This window comes from Gavialis gangeticus, unplaced genomic scaffold (assembly GCF_001723915.1).
Source record: "Gavialis gangeticus isolate Ggan-Ray unplaced genomic scaffold, GavGan_comp1, whole genome shotgun sequence".
In the NCBI taxonomy this organism is placed as follows: domain Eukaryota; kingdom Metazoa; phylum Chordata; order Crocodylia; family Gavialidae; genus Gavialis; species Gavialis gangeticus.
In genome coordinates, this window is record NW_017729032.1 from 157,127,606 (window position 1) to 157,147,850 (window position 20,245).

The 20,245-nt window shown below is 39.2% G+C and overlaps 1 protein-coding gene across 1 annotated transcript in view; it reads right to left on the reverse strand.

Moving 5' to 3' along the window:
• The window catches only part of OCA2 (OCA2 melanosomal transmembrane protein), a 481,929-nt gene that overhangs the window by 376,044 nt on the left and 85,640 nt on the right, over nucleotides 1-20,245 (reverse strand). Inside the window, exons 4-8 of the mRNA XM_019525532.1 lie at nucleotides 13,687-13,744; nucleotides 11,060-11,132; nucleotides 4,553-4,710; nucleotides 4,239-4,321; nucleotides 3,696-3,849 (exon numbers count right to left, since the gene is read on the reverse strand). Coding sequence (XP_019381077.1) covers nucleotides 3,696-3,849; nucleotides 4,239-4,321; nucleotides 4,553-4,710; nucleotides 11,060-11,132; nucleotides 13,687-13,744 — 526 coding nt within the window. The remainder of the gene's footprint in view (nucleotides 1-3,695; nucleotides 3,850-4,238; nucleotides 4,322-4,552; nucleotides 4,711-11,059; nucleotides 11,133-13,686; nucleotides 13,745-20,245) is intronic.

Consider the following 20,245-nt stretch of genomic DNA (forward strand, 5'->3'; position numbering starts at 1 on the left):
CAGGGCAGCTTTTCACACTGCTGGGGACAGCACAGGTGCTGGCCCCGGGCTCTAGCTCCCCCTGGCTGCAGATCAGGGAGGAGCCAGGCAGGGTTATTTTGCCCCAAGTGGCACAATTTGATCCTCAAAAAAGTGCATGTCCGAGCATGTGCGCTGAGGCAAAAAGTCCTGGCTCAAATTTGCACCACTTCTTTTTGAGCTGCTGCAAGTGCATGTGCTTGCATGTGTTGATGTTTTGGTAACATCGAGAGACCAGAAGGGTGGGGCCCTTTGGAGAAGGAACAGAAAACTGCTTTACAGCATCTTGGCTAGCAGGTTTTCCTCATATACAGCAGGAGCTGGTGCAACAGAGAATATATGTGTGGATGGGGGGGAGGCGGAGGGGTAGGATTACCACCTTTCAGCCGTCTAGGCCTTTGCTGCTAGCCTAAAGTGTGACTGCTCCAAACTCGAGCTAGCACTAACACCCATTAACATTTGTGTGGCTCTCCATGTAAGGTGTAATAAGGCCCTTAGTTCTTGCCTGAAGATCTCATAAGATACTGTGATTCCTATCACTGTTTGGTATCAGCACTAGATAGAAATTTTGCTTATAGGTAAATCCAATTAACTCCCCTATGAACTGTTATAGCACAAGTGCAGAAGTGCAAAATTTCCCCAAGTATGAATGTGAATAATTTTGAATATCTTATTCCCTTAGTTCCACACTATAAAATCATTACTGCAAGTGAAATGACAATGAAGAAATAAACTGGTTTAGGCAAAATATAAACCAGGACAAATTTTTGCCCATCTCTACACCAAACTATGGCAAGTCCCTCCAACACAGAGGTTTAACAAATATGGTCACTGATCATGGAGAGTCCCCGTAGAATTCTACCATTGTTACTGAGCTGCTGCAGATAACAGGAGTTAGAAAAATAGGGGTTCCTATCCTTTAAACCAGGCTCGAGCTTCATATAAGCATCTGAAATCTTTGGATCTTTCTCCAAATTTCTATCCAGGACAGAAAAACTGGAGAAAATCAAGGCAGTATTGGTTTCCCTCCCCAGACAGGAACTTAAAGTATCCCATTTTTCCTTGAAGTTAACTCAACATTTTTAGAAAGGCAAATCCAAACTAAATATTTTATAAGTGAACCATGAATGAAATAATAGAAATTAAAGACAATCTACTATCTAAAGAAAGAAATTAAATAAGAAAAACTAAAGGCAATTAATTTGGTAACATAAAAGAGAAGTATAAAAGCCAGAAAAATTAAGAGTAGCTTCAACATGGCAAAGCAATGAGTGAGATGGTCTCCATAGCACTAGAAATTGATTTATTTGACAGTGACAACTGGCAACAGAACAAACAGAAGTGTAGATATGTGGTAAATAAGACACACATCTATAAGGCACAGGACTGATGCCACTTTTTAAAATATTGTATGTTAGTTAAACCCATTATTACCCATCCTAATTCCTTCATCAAAGCTCTGAAAGTGATTTACCAAGTGAACCAGAAAATCATCAGAATTTGTTTCAATTTTTATTGTTGCCAGATCAGTGTAACTTTTGCATTTCTGAAGATTTAACCCTTCTGAAAACTAAAATCCAAAACAAAATGTTGGCAGAAACATGATAAAGAATTGGGGGGGGGGGAATTCTGTTTTTTGTTGTTTGGGGGGGAAGGGGTTTAAACCCACGGGAGCAATTTCTAGCTATGAATCTGCAAAGCAGACTATTGAAACCAATTCCAGGATGGAATTTATCCCTTGATATTTAAAAAAAAAACAAACAATGGTTTATGTAACCTTTCTCTTAGAAACAGCAAAAGGGTTCATTTATTTCCAAGTTTTTCTTCCTAGGATTTACAGGTGCACTCACTGAAAGTTCTTGTGAATTATGGAAGAGTGGTTTTCTATAAAATGCAAACACCCACCCAAACAAAAAAATCTGTCATGATATACATTCAGATGCTAATACTTTGCCATTGCCGATGAACTGTACGGATTGTTTAGAATAAAAGCTGCATTAAAGTGCATTAAGATTTATTTGACCATTTTGCTGCCAACATATACATATTTAAATCAAAATCCAATCTCACCCCTCAACACTTATCATGTTATCTTTTCACACATTTATGAAGTATCCAAAGCCTGCTTTAGCCTGATAAATAAATCACCATTCTGCAAAGCAAATAATCTGAATGTTTAAGCATCTGTTATGTGGCACTTGACTCTACTATTGAAATTTGATTGGAAAAGAGAAGTTGCTTAACAGTAACTGAAGTGCTTTGAGAGATGCTGCCCTTAAGAAAATTCCCACTGTTGACACCCGAAGTGGGAATGTTCACAAAGGCAACGTGTCTCATGAGCCTTGAGTACTAAAGTTCAACAGTGTTTTTGCCCTAACAATAGCCACACAGTGAGCATGCACCCTTCAACCTCCTTGTGCTCTGTACTATGGGCATAAAGGATGCCAGCATGCTTCTTGCTCTCAGCCACAGAATCTCAGTGTGCCCAGGCCAGAAGAAAAGGCAGAATGAAAAATGTGTATAAAAACAGTACATTTCAAAGAACTCCAGTTACCAAGAACTTCTCTCTCACTCTCCTTTGAGTAGGTCTCCATATGGCAGAATACTTGATGAATATGCATAGGGAATTCCTTGCAGGTGTCTGTCATGGGAAAGAATCCCAGAGACAGGCTACCAAATATATCTGGGCTCTGCTGGAACAAGCTCTAATCACCAAGTGGCCACTTCAGAGACTTCAAAGCATATCTTAACATGGCTCAGGGTCTAGTTAGATGGTCTTGAGGTGAAAATCACTTTGCCTTTTGATCTGTCAGCTAGCATAACACACAGCAATGGGGAAAGCTTAGCCTTATGAAAGTAAAAGGACAAGGCCTCCCTAGCGCCTAAGTGTGTGTAGCAATGACTTCACTTTCAAAAAGTGCATTCTGATGGATGAATTTGTTAACTTGGATGGAATTCCATAACAACCTTCAGGAAGAAATTAAGGTGACCCTACAAGGGCAGTTTTTTCAAAATATAAGGTAAACCCACTAGCAGAGCCTGGACCCCACCCAGGTATCTAGCCAAAGTAATAATCACCAAGAAATCAGCTTACATAGACCGAAGGAGAAAAAAGCAGGTTGCCCTTGGTACAAATTGAAGGGCTATCAGTTCTGAAAGAACTAAGGTAACATCACACTGAATGATCACATTTCTCACCAGAGGAAATGCTTTGCTTATATCCTTGAGGAGCCTGAGTACTGCCAGATGGAAGAATACCAATTAACCGTCTTTCAGTTTGTTTTGAGATATTCTAGAAATGGAACAGACAGTGATTTTCCCCTCTAAACTGAAGGAGTTGCTTGCTTAAACTGAGATTATCCACCAATGTTCAACCCCTAGCTGATCTCTTTTAGAAGCCAAGTTATAATCCTTCTAAAAATGGTTCTTTATAGGGAAAATGACCTAGAATGTTACAATACAGTAGATGAAGTTATTAGTAATGCAGCTGGGACTAGGTGATATTCATGTTGATCTCCTCAAACATATTTGGGAGTCTTGTTTGTGCCCTAAGTAACATACGTCGTCACAGCAAGGATTCACACATGAAACTGGAAAGTATATTAATTGCCAAAAATGATAACGCTCTTTGCTTCAAATAAGGAAAAAAAATAAGGAAAAAAACCCCACTCACTTACCTCTAGTATGATCAGCACATAAACACCTGCTAAGATGATTGATGCAATCGTTACTTGTGTCTCTATATTTGCATGAAGATACTGATACTTCATAGACAGAGGAACAATTTCAGACTCCTTTAGGAAAGCCTGAATGTTTATGGAGATGGCCTTACTGTGGAAAGAAAGAAAAGTTCTGCTTCACTACAGCATGAAACCGCATTAGTTATAAAAGCAAAGATTAGAGAGAGAGAGCTTTAAATACTATAAAATTATTTCCTTATTAAATTTAAAAGTTGCAAGTAACTTTTAGGAATCTTTACTACCAAATCTGTAGAAAATATGTTTTGGAATGTAAAATGATCCAAGAAATAAATAGGATGATTAGCTTTCAAAACTTACTTAAAAACATTAGTAAAGCTTATGCGGTAAAGCCAAACAGAAGACATCTAAGTAATGAAACTTTATAGTTTTTATTTTTAAAGTAAATAAAATACCTTTTTACAGTAATCAAGTCTAAAAGTTCATATGAAACATTTGTTTTTTTCTAATCTGAGAACCAACCTGTTTAGTATCTCAAAGGTTTTAGTTGTGGTAACTTGCTCATTTCTTCTTGAAAGTAAAGGTAGAGTCCAGTTATACAAGACCTGCAAGGAAATTAAATTTATATTAATAATTAGAGGTAAGTGAAAATGGTTTATGGTACTGTTCACATATTTTACATAGCTTGTACATACTTGGGACCAAACAGTAGTGTGGATCCATTCACATATAACATTCACGTCAAAGGAAATTGAAGCAGAAATAGATATGTCTGCATATGTGAGCGTGTGCAAAAATCCACATTTTACAGCCAAAAAAAAGGTTAAAACCATCACCTGCTGCTGCCATCTTCTCCTAGATCTAGGGTCTTCTATCTCTCCAATTTGCACTGTAATATATTCCTCTGTCCACCGATCAACCACATCTGCTACAAAAGGTCCTCCTAGTTCTAACTTAAGTAGGGCAGAGTCATGAACATCTGTTAGATTCAGAGCTGAAGGTAAGCCAGTTAAGGGTGAAACTGAGTGTAAATGATATAAGATTGCATGAATTCTGGAAATACAGTATAATATTTAACATATGTATACAAAATATACCAGGCAGTCTCTCCAATGCAAAAGAAATCATTCACAGGATAAAAGACAAATAAAATAAAAATCCCTTTCTACAAAGTATACCTATCAGAGGTAGCAATTTTTTTAAAACTCCGTGCTGCTAAAAGAACCCTCCTAGTGTGGCTGAGAAAAGATGGAGGGAACTGTGTCACCACCTCCTCCCCACTTTAACTTAGAGGCTGTTTTGTTGCTGTAGACCTGTGCTAGTTGCAGAGGAAGTCAATCACAGAAGAAACTAAACACGAATAACATTTCCATCAATTACAACCTTGACTGAGACATTTGAAATCCCTGTTGGCATCTTCAGCAGGAGGCAGTTTTGTTCACAAGTGCTGGCAAATGTTGATTTGGAAACCATGTGGATAGCTCAATAATGATTTATTCTCAGGGTACAGCAGAAGTCAAGAAAGAACCAGAAATGCTAGGATGCATAAAGAAAGGGATACAGACCCTAAAAACACCATGCTGAAGTAATTAATCCACAAAAATACCCAATTGTTTCACAATTTCAAGAACGAAATGTCAGCACTGAGGACCCAAAGAGAGGCTTAATATCAAGCACAGAACGACGTTCTATTGACATCATAGCTTTTAGACAGCTCTTTAATGCATAGTGAAGGAAGATCTTCACTTCTAACAGTTCATGGAACACTTTACAAAGGGGCAGAACATATTGCAGTTTTTTTACAAGTTCATTGTACCTGGTATAAATGAATGTGAAAGATGTTTTGCTGCTGATACACTGAAGGGTTTTAAATAGAGGAAGAAAAACCATGACCTAACTAAATTTGTAAAGCCTTGTTCCTGCTATGTTAATATTTACAGTACAGCCCTTTATCCCACTTTTAATGAGCTCTAGTGAAATATCAAAGGTCATCCTGACGGACCATGCTCCAACTGTGTTCTAAGATGGGGTTTGGGGGAGAGGCGGGTTTCCTCGTCCTTTGGATAGCCAAAATTCCTACAGCTTTAAAAGAGGCAAAATGTCACACCTTCATTAGTACTTAGCAGAAAGCCTGAATGAGGCAGTGAACTACGCTCAGGCTTAAAAATAGATTTTAGCAGGTCATGGTGGCAATATACTGCCACTTTCAGAATGCATGCAATGCCCATGCTACAACCGTTTTCTGAAGAGAGCACTGAATTCATCAAAACAGTCAATCCAACACCATTTAGAAGCAAAGAATCCACTCCATTATTCCTTTTAACAGGATTAATTACATAAAAAACCCCAAAGAAATAATGAAAGAGGTCAGTAGATATTTCTTTAAACCCGTGCCAAACAGGAAAATATACATTCCCTCCCTATCAAACTTATTACTAATTCCTACCCTTGTCTTCAGTTTTCAAATATGGCTTGCCATCACATTTTTCAAACCCCAGCATAGTTGTACAAGTCTGTGTTGAAACCATATCAACAGCTTTAACAAGAGGCATTAATTGTTATCTTTCAAAAAGCTTGCTGACCTCTATTCATTAACCCAGTGACTCAGGGCACCTATGACAGCTTGAATGCCATTATGAGTGCAGCCAATAATTTATATTTCCAAAAAAATTCAGGTGAGCATAATTATGGCAGCTTCCTTTTACACAAAACTGTTAAAATAAATCCTGTAATTACATAGATGACACATTCAAAAGCCATTACAAAGAAGGCTCAAAATTAAAGGAAAAAGGAAACCTTTTTTAAAAGTTAAACACAGTAGTGCCTTCATACAAAACAGATTTTCTTCCAATAAAGTTGAAAATGCACAGATATTTTTCTCCCATTTTTCCATGTACATGTATAGCATCATCAGAAAGAATGCTAGCAAAAGTCATCACAAATTAAACTTAAGAATTTAGACTTGTGGCAGATGAGGTGCTTAAAACTAAAATCCCATTGGATTTAATTCCCTCTAAACAGAACTAAGGGAACCTGTTGTCATTCTACTTTTGTTGTATCAGAGCACAGCATATCCTTTATAAAAAGTAGAATCCAGTCTTCTCAAAACACCTTTGCTGTGAAAAACTTGAGCTGTGTTTCTCTGAGTAAATGTAATTATTTTCCTATCAAGGGATTTAATATTTTTTTTCATCATTCCTCAGAATTGAGCCTGAAAGTCATGAACATTCCTGCCCAACACACATACTACTACGACATTTAGGGTTGAATCCTGCAAGATACTAAACTCTTCCATCCTGATCCGGTGCTTTCACTATGGTACATGTCCAACTTCAAGAATGTGCCATCGCTCTTTGTTGGAAAGGGACCAGCATACTCAGTACCTTGCAAACTTTATCTGTGAGCATGAAATGTGTTCTAATGTAAGATGTGACCAAGAAGTGATAAACCAGATTAAGGAAGTTGCAAAGACAATGATCCCTGAAATAAAGAGTTGATTCTGTTGGGTTCTCTCTAAATACAGAGGAACAAATTACATTCAGAGCATATTCTTTGCATCTTAGATTTTTTTTTTCTTTTGTTCAGGGAAAGGAAACATCCTTTCTGATAATACCAATAAACATCTTTCCTCCAGCTCTTCATGGCAGTATGATTAAAACGTTTTACAGTGACCTCTGTTTGCTTCATGACTAACGTAGTTGAATTGATCATTCAATTAAAAATTCATGTACCTTCCGCTGGGACTCTGATAACTGCCATCTTCAGCTTTTCTCATTCTTTTTCTTCCCACTTAACATCTTCATTTTTTCAGTATCATCCCACATATGCAGAAGGATTCTAAATAGTTTTGTTGAAAATCACTAAGCAGAAATATCTGACATCACAATTTAAGTTTTAATATGTCATTAATAATCAGATGCATTCCTTCATTTCTCGGACTTGATCTCTTGATCCTAGACCTTGCAAGAACAGAATCCATCATTAAATCATTCATGCATGCCCTGAAGGAACATAAGTAATTATACAGTGAAAAGCAACACTTACTGGCTAATTTGAGAGAGATACTTGCTTTTTTCCTGATCTAAGCTTCATCTAAAACTCAGTTAGCTACAAGATGAGCCTTCAAACTATTTTCTCAGCAACAGAGAATATAGGGGAGCTGTTGAGGGGACTGTGGACAAGCAGATCTCAAAGCTGTTACGACTGACAAAGCAAAGGCAGGAACTGACAGCTGGACACTGGAAGGAAGGTCATGTGTGAAACTCACATCTCAGGTTTTGGAAGAATTTGGAGGAGTCTCAGGATTGCAATGCAAAGTAACATGAAAAGTTTCTCTCTAATACATTTATTACAGAAGCCAAATATTTCTAGTATTAAGAGGAGACATTACAATACAGACAATGGCAATACGTGCAGGAAGATAAAAGCAAGCACTGTATCAAACCTGCACAAACTCTTATTTAAATGAGGGTGAGGGCTGATTATGCTATAACTTATTAGCATACAAGAATTCCAATTACTTTTTCATTTCAGAAAGCCTACTTCTATAATAGTGCATTGATCTGTTCCAGCTCTCTGTGCTCCATCACCTGTATAAAAATTGAAAATTTTGCATAGGTCAGGGCAGAAGTTATTAAAATCAAAGCACAGGCAGGAAAGTAGAGTATATCCAGCATTTCAGAACATTCTACAGCATCCAAAATTATTTTCATTATAGGAGAAAGCAAGAGAAATTTCACTTGCCACTTTATGTAATTAAGAGACTCCTGTCACCTGGGTCACTGATGGCAGTGAAGTTACAGGAGGCCAAAAATCCTAATGTTTTAGGGTATTTCAGCCTACGCTGAGCACAGGCAGCATCTCTTCTGCTATGTTTATAATTCAGTTCCCTAAGGGGAGCTTCTTGTTAATTATCACTTGCAGTTAACATGTGGCCTTTTATTCAAAGATCTGAAAATGCTTCACAGACTTCCTTGGGAGAGTGTATTGAGCCTCGCTTCCTGCAAAAGAGGGCCCTGTTACCATTTAAAACACTTCTGAGCCAATAAAGTCACAGATGAAACACAGAACGGCAGCATCACCTTTTTTAAAAATGATACTAAATCTGTTTCATTGGAATCAGTGCTGACATAGAATCCCAATGCACATGCGATCAAAATGGCATTAAAATAAATCTTACCGATGTGGGAAATTGCCATTAACTTGCAAGGGTTTTCTGGTATTGCTTTGACAGCCTCAGCCTAGCCACCCCCACTGCTACATGCTACATGTGCATCGTCAGGGCAGGCAAAATCAAGAGAGAGGCTACCATTCTGGAGGAATAAGACCAAAGATGATGAGAGCAGAAAAAAATGCAGTTAAACTAGGTGAGAGACCACAACAGGAAACAAGCAAGAAAAGACTGAAGAGAAAATAGAAGAGAGTAGAGACAGTTGGGATGAGAAGCAAAGGCTTGTTCACTCACCCAGAAGAAATAATTCCCAACTGACAGTCAGAAAGGGGAGGCATTGCCTCCAGCCAAACTAATTCTGGTGCTGAGAAGTAGCAGGCATCACAGAGAAAATGTATCAAACAGAAAGGATGGAAAGAATACAAAGCTGGAAGAAAAGCAGGTTTTTTGGCATAAACCCCTTCCAATTTTGGTTTTATGTTGTCAGACCAACATGGGAGAGGAGAGAGAGAGAAAATTTGCTTAAGTATTGTCTGCGTGCCTGGCCAAAAATGAAGGAATTGGAAATACCATTTTAAAACATATATATATTGTTTCACCATTGGAATTACTTTCCACTGGAAGTTTTCCAGCATGCTGTAGCGAAAGAGGGGCAGGATGCTGATCAGTCTGCTTAAATTCTGATTCCCTTAGCATCCTCCATTAGCTACTGAGAGAGACAGGTACTAAGCTAGATGGACCAGAGGTTTGACCCAGTAGAGCACTTCTTATATTGTAGCATATATAAGCTCTGGATCGCTAGATAACTTGGATTTCAGGAAGTTCAGCTCTTTTTTATTTTACTCTCCAGTACAATTCATCTGAATTCACCCCACTTGTGGAGCAAGTAAAGGCTGTCCTACCCTATCATCCCCTTACATCTTTTCCCACCCTGTGATATATGAGGCCCTTTTTAAACAGAAGACAACACAGTCTTTGCTTCAAAGAACATATACATCCTACAAGGAGAATCACTCTACTGGGACTCTGCTCTATTCTTCCTAAATGTCAGGGACAAATTCAGCATCCCACAGAAACATCCCTCTATATGGGCCAGCCATTAATGGAAGATGCACCTATAAAAGAAGAGAACCCTATATATCCAATCCACAGGAAATTGGATATATAAGAGAAAAAGCATGCAATACTTGCTGTCAGGAATTGAACCAGAGAACTTCAGGCTATAAAGCACAATGTATAATAAACTTGAGCTATTTGTATCGTGCAGTGGGATACATGGGCTCCCCAGAGCACAAACCTGTCTTTCTGAGCTCTAAAAATCAAACTCACAACACTATAGAAATAATTTGTCAAATAATAATACAAATGAAGCACAATCATTCTAAAGCACAGCCAGTAGCAAGTCAGCAAAAACAAATACCTCACAGTAATATGTATAGATAACTTGAAAGCCTGTTCATACTTATTAATCTTTCTGATCTGTTGTATTTATTCATTTCCCATTGTCTAAATACTTAGACTTAAAGCCACGAAAAAATTATCTTCAACAGAAGAATATTGCTGCATTTAACCAATTATTCACTTGCAAAAAACAGTTCACATAAGTGGTAATACATTTCTGTGCTAATTCTTACTAATTAATTCATCAAGCCTTGTAATTAATCAAAGCTTCTGCTTAAATCATCCACCTTACTTAAATTTGCCTTAAAATATGGAAAATGCATTAGACAACAACAAAAGATACTGTCCATCATGTTTGTTACAGTTAAGGATTATTTATAAATGTTTTTTTAAATAGTTTAATTTTAATTTATACTAAGCATATCTTTTAGGGCACTAGTTTAGGCCTTTAATCTCACCAGGACCTTACGCTCCTCTTGCTCATACTTTGCATAATTTTGCAAGCCTTCATTTAACAATTCAGCTCCTTTTTCAAGACATAAGCAGAAGGCAAGTGGTATGCTTTATTATTATTTGGATGAATTACTTTGGAAATAGGTTGGTGAATTAACTACCTTTTTCACTTTAGATGCAGTTCTATTGTACAGTGTCAGACACTAAAAAAACACACTTTCAATATCTAAATTACAAAGCAACAAAGAAAACTTTTTATATAAATTTACCAATGAAACTGCAGTGCTGTTCTTATAAGCAAATATCTGATAAAGGATACAGTAGCTTTCCAAAGGTGACACAGCCAACATCTGCCAGGAGACTCCTTGATCTGGATAAGTGCTAAACAAAATCTATGAAAACATGCAAAAAGTCATACATTGAATTGTTAAAGAATTAGCAACATTTGCCCAAGCCATCTTAAAAGTATAAAATATTGCATTTTCCTTTATGATTCATGGAAGGCTTTTATAATTCACTACAATACATGAGCATGTTGTGAATACACAATGATCCTGTATTCACAACATATATATGTACATGTAACTCCAGATTTAAAACCAGGCCTGTGATCTATAAGGGCCACTGGTGTTGACGACATACTTTATCTTCCAAGCTCACACATTTTATTTATTTTAATCAAATTTTGATGATAAAGTTTTGAGCTGGTCTTAGAGGCGTATCTGAAAAGCCTATCTGTCCTAGCCGAGGGAATACAGCCATTGCCCACTGTGCCCTCTGATAGAGGAGTACTGCCAGAGTAAGATCCCTCATGAAGACAAGAGGGTAACTTTCTCCTGTCCAAAACAATTGCAACCCCAAGATTCATAGATATACATAGCAGTCAAGAACTTCACTCTAGCTATTCAGCAGCAAAGTTTCCTAAGGATGGAAACAGATGTCACCTTTTGTTCCCTTTGTGCCACTATAAAAATTCTTATGATGACACAAAGAGAAAGCAAATAGATGTCCATACCCTTTATCATGCTACAAATGTGATCCCAACAAAAGGTACTAATAATTTGTGCTGCTTTATTGTGGCAGATGTCTATTCACTTTATGGCAGGAGAGCATGGGCAGCCAGAGCTAGATGGGCAGCCACCCTGGGTAGGCACTCTCAGGGCTTGAGGGTGTTGGCCCTCAGATTTCCCATGCAAGATGGAGCCCCTTAAGCCTCAGAGGCACCTGCCCAACTTTCCCCTCTTCCAGAAATGTGCCACCAGGATCTCCAGGGCGTATCTCTGGAAACAGGGGAAGTTGGGGTTCCCTGCTGTCAGAGACACATCCTGGCAATCTCTTGGGCACATGTCTAGAAGCAGGGAAAGACTTTACCCACTTCCAGAAATGTGTCTCTGGCAATCTCCAAAGTGTCTCTCTAGAAGCAACATCTATTTCTAGCTTGAGTTACAGATGCCTCCCTGCTCTGCCTCTATCTTCCATCTGTCACAACAGTGTAACTGCTGCTGAATCTGAATCAATGCCTTTCTGCATGCTCTTTCTCTGTTCTTCAGAGATGCAGAGGAACAAAGAGCTAGGTCCTATTCCACCTACAAGGCACTTAAATGTGATCCTATTTCACATTGCTCATGCTCTTAAAAAACCTAATACAATGACATGGGGCCTCCTCTGCCATACTGCCTTTCTATGACTTAGTTTTAAGGCTAAGATAACTGCATGTTACAAAAATAGATGTATTTTACAACAAAGTTGTAATTTGTTTTAAGGAACTTCAGGGAAACATGATCTCAGTGTGGATTAGGATTACACTTTGATGCTTAACAGGTGGTATAGGACCTGGCTCTACATGTGCCTTTTTTGTCATTCTCACAGCAGTCAGGAAAGAAAGCATAGAACAATTCTGGATCTGGCTGATTCGCAATGCTCAGTTGGATCAGTTTGCTGAATATGCCCAAATAGAGCAATGATGATGCAACAGAGAGTCAGACAATCCAGGAGGAAGGAAAATGAGCATCTTGAATGAGAGACTAAGAGGAGCAAACTAGATTCAAGCAATGAGAAGATAAAGCCACTGCAAGGAGTAAAGAATGCATTGAGGAGCTGGAGATGAGGGGTGGGAAGCACATATGAGGGCTTATAAGAAAGAGAGACACCAGGTGAAATGTTTTGCATGGAGAAAAAGAGATGAGAATATTAGAATTCAAGTCAAAGATAGAGGAGGAAAGGAGGCAGAGGAAGAAGAGAAGTAGAGAAGAAGTAAAAAGACAGACATATAGGAACTAGAAATATGGCATGAGTCAGGATGGAAGGGTTCAAGGAGAGGATGTGTTTCAAGTTTGATTCTGTGAGATCTAGCTAGAAAATATAGCTGTTTCTAACGCTGCCTATGTTAAGAAATCCCATGATCCTTCCAGCTTTATTTTATTCTTGAAATAGGAATAAATGCTATGGACCCTTGATGGCTGCTAGCACTTCTCTGCCTGATGAGAAGTGCTACAGCCACCTATAGTTTAATAACCATTAGGCACAACAAGCAATCCATTAACAGTTTTTTGGGCCTCTTTCCACTCTGCCAAAAGTTCCACATAAATTTGAGGGGAAAGGAAAGGCATTTATTTGTAAGACATTTTGACCAATGAAGGTCTAAGAATGTCTTCAATTTTAAAATAGTACTTGAAGTAGTACTTGGAGACCCATCCCAAAATTATTTTGCAGCCATTAGACACATTTATACCAATGATCTGAACATGCCTCTTCAAACTACACTCCATAATCCCTTCTAATGTTAGCTAGCCCTCCAGATAGTTGTCTGAATAGACCATAAATCTGCTGCTTTCTTTTACGAAGATAGAATTTGCACTTTAAGTGATGATACTTCCAAAATCAGTACATTGACTTAATTCTTTAAAATTAGCAAACAGAAAAAAATGTTGCAAATCCAGTACTTACAGAGCACACAACGACAAAGATAAAAAGGCCCAAAACTTTTAGGAATTTTAAACAGCATCTGAAATGTAAGAAAATATGTTTTTATTGAAACATTATGAACAAAGGTCATTTGTATTCTATTAGTGTCTGTGCCTTCATAGGGGTTAGACAGATGTAACAATTATATCAATGCCAAAGATATTACAGGCTGTCAGGATACAACCTGTACATCAACATGATCCTATAGTGATACAAATGTAGCAAAACCTTGTTACATTCAGACTACCTACAGTCATTACACTTTTACCTGTATAAGTGATCAGAAGCTGGTATATACCTGTAGCAGAACAGAAGTATGGCACACAAAACTGATCTATGCTTATAAAAGAACAAACGTTTGGCACACACAGACTAATTTAAAAATGGCAGAACCCAGTCTAAGTATCCCCTAGAGGCAAATGTGTGTTCTGTTTGCTACCAATCTAAACTACGCCACTTACAGAAAACTGCATCATTTATACTGATTCCTTCTTGAGCTTTTTAAAAGTTTGTACATTCAAAAATGTTTGAATGTCTTTGGCTTCAGGATCAAAGTTAGAGTGATTTAGCTAACTAGTCTAAGTATAGAATTAGGCAGCTGTAACATTTACAATATAATAGCTGATGCATACTCTCCTAGCAGCAGCTCCCTCTTCCCTTTAAAGTGGTTAAAACAGGGGTCAGCAACATTTTTGGACAGAGTGCCAAAAACACCCGCAAACTTGGCTTGCAAGATGGTGTGCCAGGTAAAGAAGGTGAGGGAGCTACAAGGGGCCCAATCATTATTGCAACAGTGGAGCACTGGCCCCTTCCCTGCTGCCTGCCCTGAGGTGCACGTGCCAAGTAAAATGCCTTCATCTGCCACACGCTGGCACCTGTGCCGGTTGTTGCCTACCCCTGGGTTAAAAGATACGTTGAATGAGTAGTCTGAGAATTTAGCGTCCCAAACAGTGGTGAGAACTCGGTAACATACAAATAACCATCAATAATCATGAAGGGCCCCAATTTGTAGATCTTAAAAGTACAAAGCTATTTTTTCACTTCAGTGAAGTTTTCTTTGCATAAGAACTCATAGAGTGGGCCTTGAATGCATTCTACTGATTTCTTAAAAAGTGTGTGGCAGGGCACTGGTTGTGCCTGCCACTTTAAGGGCCTGGAGCTGGCAGCCACCAGGTGCCTGATGAGGGCAACCATTATAAACTGCCATTATAAACTGCCCATATAAACAAGGCAGTTCAGCTGTGAGAGGCCAGGCAACAACATCACCTAGCCGGAGGGCTGCTGATATCATCTGGAGGAAAGGGAGGAGCTGTAGGGGATGGTCAGGAGGCTCCTGGTCCTGGGCATGACCTATAACTGCACCCTGCTGGGAGTGGGTGGCCTGGTGAGGCTCCTAGTGGTGCGAGAGCCCCCAGAAAATGCCAGGCCAGTTACCACCCTGGTGAAAGGTGGGTCAGGCACCTTAACCCCTAGCCCCCACAACCAGGTGGGTTACCCCTTTGTTGGAGAGTTGGGAAGGTGGACCCCCACAGAGAGAGAAAAGGCCATAGACTCATGCCTGTCTGGACTTCCCCTGACTGGTCCATGATGGGGCCAGGACCGGAAGAGTCGAAGGGCCAGGGGCCCACCGCGAGGAACGCCCAAGAGCTGCCCGCCTGGGGTTCTGACTGGCCTGAAGGTGGGCCGGGGCTAGTGAGCCGAAGGTCCCAGTGGGGGGATCACACCCAAAGGGGAAGTGGTTCAGGGAGCTATGTTGCCCGGTATGACAGCGAAAGAGACCGCCTGAGGGGAGCAATCCAGGTGGGGTTCAATGGTAGGATTCTGGGGCCCAATGTGGGGGCCGGTGATAATGAGAACATCTAGATGCCTTCTGCAAGGCTTGGGCTGTGGTGTAAGGGAGGAAAGGAGCTGCAGATAGCACCCCCTGGCATCGGGGCAGAAAATGGGCAGCCTCCTGTGTAATTACATCTTTAAATTATTAATTAACAACAAGGCATGGTGGGCGAGAAGGTGGGTGGTTAGCCCAGGAACAGGTGGGTGGGCCACACTGAGATCAGCCCCGAGCAGGCCCCCTGTTATAAAGAGCATTAGCCAAAATGGTTTCTCCAAAATGTGACCATCTCTAAACATTACTCCTAAAGTATACCCTGGAAAGACATGGAAATGGCTATAATCCTGCCCTTTGTTGTGCAAAGTTGGACTTTTACACACCACCCTCCATTAATTTTAGTGACCCCTGTATTGAACCGGTTGTAGTAGCTGGGATCAAATCTGGAGATATTTCTGTTTTAGAATTTAATGTATGCCTGCTATCAAAATATGCACGCATACATCTTTTTCAGTGTCATTTATTATTTAAAGAAGTAGATTGGTCAGTTCATCTTGCCAGAATTAATATTAAGTTCCAAATAACAAATCAATTGGGGAAAAAAAGAAAGGAAGAGTCAAATGTTTTTGGAAAGGGGGAACAGACATTCCAAGTTTCTCAAGGAGAAAAAAAAAGGATTTCTTTAAAAGTATCTTCTTAAAAGCAGTGTCTCAAATTTCTCTAGTTTCTGAACATTCACAGATGAAGTGGCTACCACAGACTCTGCTGGGTTTTTCATTATGGTTTTATTTATTAGTTTCACCGTGTATCTGTGCACAGTGGACAAATGCTTGTATTAAAACAACTCAGTGCCATGAAATGTTCCAGAATTGCAAAATAGTGTTACATCTTTTGGTAAGCAAGGCTTATTTAATACCAATTTTTCTGCTTAAAAAAATGTGCATGTACCAGTAAGTATTCTAATGATTTATCATTAGAATAAGTTGGTTTTGTCATTTGTCTCTATTAATTCATTGTTAATTGAAACATGAATCTCTCTCTCTCCCTGGCATTCTATCTAAAGGCAAAAACATTAAGACATTTCCCTGCCTCCCTGATAGCATGCTAAATCAATGGGTGGCTTTAAAAATGAAGATGACAAGGGGAAAAAAAAAGACATTTCCTTGGGAGAAATGGACAAATAAGCTTAGAAGAGAACAGTCCAATAAATAGTTTCATCAACAGAAAAACATTGTGTAACCAAAAATTAAACTAGATTAGTTTAGATAGATTCAGAAATCATTTCTGAATCCCAGTGGAAATAAATTCCCTGCCTCAAATTCATTGGTACTTGTGGGAGAATTAGAAGATACCTTGCTGACTTGAGTATATTTTTGCCAACATCTAAAAAAATAATGTTTTTATCTTTCTCCTTCTTCATCTAATCTGAATTATGATGGAGGGTATAAACAAATGTGCACGTGTAGTGAGTTCAATAGGGGAAGAAGAGGTGCTGCTGCTCCAGACCACACAGCAGCCCTACCGTGCATAATCCTACAGCAATACACATGAGCTAAATCACTCCAGCTTTGATCCTTTATGATGCAGGGTTAAAGTTGAAGTGATTCTGCTACCCATACATGTATAGAGTTTTCAATCTTAATCATTTGCATCTATCCAAACTATGAGATAAATATAGCATCAAATCAGAACTGTAGGATGTTACTTATACATTGCACAGATTTAAAGAATAACATGAGACAGAGGGAGCTTTTGATACAAGTCTTCAAATATCTGACGGGTGGTTATATGGAAGATGAAGATGGGCTATTTTCTATGGCTGCAGGGGACAGGGCACAGATAAAAGGTGCTGAATTGCAGCAAGGAAATTTAGGTTGGCTGTTAGGAAGATCTTTCGCCCTGTGAGGGTGGTTAAGCTTTGGAGCAAGCCACCCAGAGGGGCTGTGAGATCCCCAACCTTGAATGGTTTTAAGAGCAGGTTAGACAGACACTTGGCTATGATTGATTAGTCGAATATGATCCTGCCTTGAGTAGACCTCCCAAGGTCTCTTCCAACTTTACAGTTCGGTGATTCTAAGCAAAGGTGGCAGAAAAGCGGTTTCTTTTAGAAACAAAACATTCCAGTCTACGGGGGAAAAAACGAAATAAGCAAAAGAAAAAAGAGCAATGGCCAACTTTTAATCACAAAAGCAATTGTCAGTGCCTCCAGATTGATAAATATGTGAAAGCTACAACTAAGCAGGTTGTGTGGAAAATACCTGATATAGATTTATTCAATTATAAATGTCTCTCTCTACCGATTATTCTCTCCATCTATAAGCAGAAAACGAATATTTTCTTAAACTTACTATCTTACAAATTTTTAAAGCCCTGTAGAGATTAAAATTAGATGTAATGCATCTGATACATTTTCAGGCTGCACTTTCAAATGATGTTTCAGTAGCTCATACTGAAACAAGAAACAAGATGACAGGTTCATTTTAAGCTACAATAGAAACCAGGAGCACTAATTGAGCCTTTATGAGTCCATAACTACTCATCTGTAAGCAACAAATTCATCCTGAAATGCTGACAAGATATAATATAAAGCTTTTGAAAGTGGTTATTTTATTGATTAAGTGTAGCATTTCAAAAGGTTGTTGTTTGTTTGCCTGGCTGTTTTGGCACTCTATTGCAGAAGCAGTTTTCTAAGAGCTTACAAACAGGATATGATCATCTACTGACTTAACCATATTTAGAAATCTGTGCCTGGCTCCGCAAATATAATCTGGCACAGCAATGCAAGTACAAATTCTGTGCCAAATTCTTTGCTGATTTATGCCTCCAGCACAATCCCATTGGACTACAATGGGGCTGCATGTATTGTATATTTGTGCAGAATTTCACTCTCCATTTTTAATCTTAATCCTTTGGAGACAGATCCTCATCTAGAGTAAACCAGCATAGCTCAGTTAACTCCAGCCAACTTACTCCAGCTGAGGATATGGGCCTTTATGTAGCTGCAGCAATACTGGACTGAAAATCTCTCTCAGCAAACCCTGCCAGGACAGTATAGGACTTTCCCAAATGTAAAGTTCTGCTGCACTGGAAAGTATTGATTAAATAAATAAAAAAACCCAAAGCAGGACCACAATAAAATAAAATATTAGCTCTAGTGGCAGGTACTGCAAAAAACAACGCTGTGCAGTTGTCAGCTTCTGTTCAAGCTGTAACCATTGTAACCAATACAGTTAACCTGCTCTGTTTACTCAACAACAGAGTAAAATAGGGCAAAACCCCATTTTTCTCAAAGATCCATAATTTTAAAAAAGAGCAACAAATATGAAACAGTGAGCTAAGGCAAAACACACGCACTAAAAAAACAAAAATCACAGGCATTTTATGAAAAGATGGCAAACTGTAGGTCCAGGAGATGATACAGAGACCTGTAACCTGATGTGTACCTTTGGCCTAAATATTAGGGCTGTGCGAAGTTTTGGTCCCTGACGTCATTCAGCAGAGATTCAGCCCAATTCAGTGGCCGAATCTCCGAATCTGAATCAAATCGGGAGTCCCTTTAATCTCTCCAAATTGAATCAGAACCCTCTGAATCGATTCAGAGAGATTCAGAAATATTCAGAGATTCAGACATAGACACAGCTTTAAAAGTTTTTTCGACATACCTCGAGGTACCAGGCGGCTCGTGAACGCTGTGGCTGAAGGAGTGTCCCACAGAAGCGTGAGGGGCTCCCCATCGTGCTCAGTAGCAAACCTGGAAGTGGACCAGAAGCACTTCTGGTCCACATCTGGGTCTGGCAGGGAGCACGCAGGGGACCCCCTGAATCCCCCCCGCTCAGTGACTGGTGCCTCCTGGGTCTGGGGCGGTACATGGGGTCCCCTGTGGCTGACTGCTAAGCTGGGAGGGCACAGGGGAGGCCCCCCAGTGTGCTCTCCAGCACACCCAGAAGCGGACTGGAATTACTTCCAGTCCACTTCCGTGTTCACCGCCAAGCACGCAGGGGGGCCCCTGCACTCCTGTGGGACACTTCATCCACCCCACTATCACAATGTTCACAAGTCATGCCTGATACCTCAAGGTATGTAGAAAAAACATATAAAGCTGTCTCTATGGCGAAATTGCTGATTCTCCGAATCAGTATCAAATCTTCATATTTGGATTCTGCTGAATCGAATTGGGGACAGTGATCCGAATCAATTAATCGAATCACTGTCCCCAATTCAGGCCAAATCTGAATCCAAATCAAATACAGCCTGTTTCACACACCCCTACTAATTACTGCAGGTCAAACTAAAATAAAAAAAGTCATGAAGGGACACAGGGAATTAGCATCTGGGAAAGAGTTTCTTCACCTAAAAACCTGGTCAATGTTGTGAAATTTTATATTCAAATTCATGTTGCATTGATTTATTGTAATTTAATAATAAAACTAAGCCCCACAAGAGAAGCAAATGTAGGCTTTATACAGCAGGTACACACCTACTAAAATATTTAAAAGGTAGAAGTCTGTCAAGCATTTCTGATAATGCTTTCTACAACTGTAAATATAGTTTACATTATACATTATATTTTTAGAGATGGTGATCGTTAAATACTGTATAAATAAAACACTGCTTACTCAGGCCTAAATTAAACACTATAAAATTACTAAATGTATCCAAAGTAGCACGTATTCTGGAAGAGTCCAAGAGTTAAAATTGAACAGAATTTCAAAG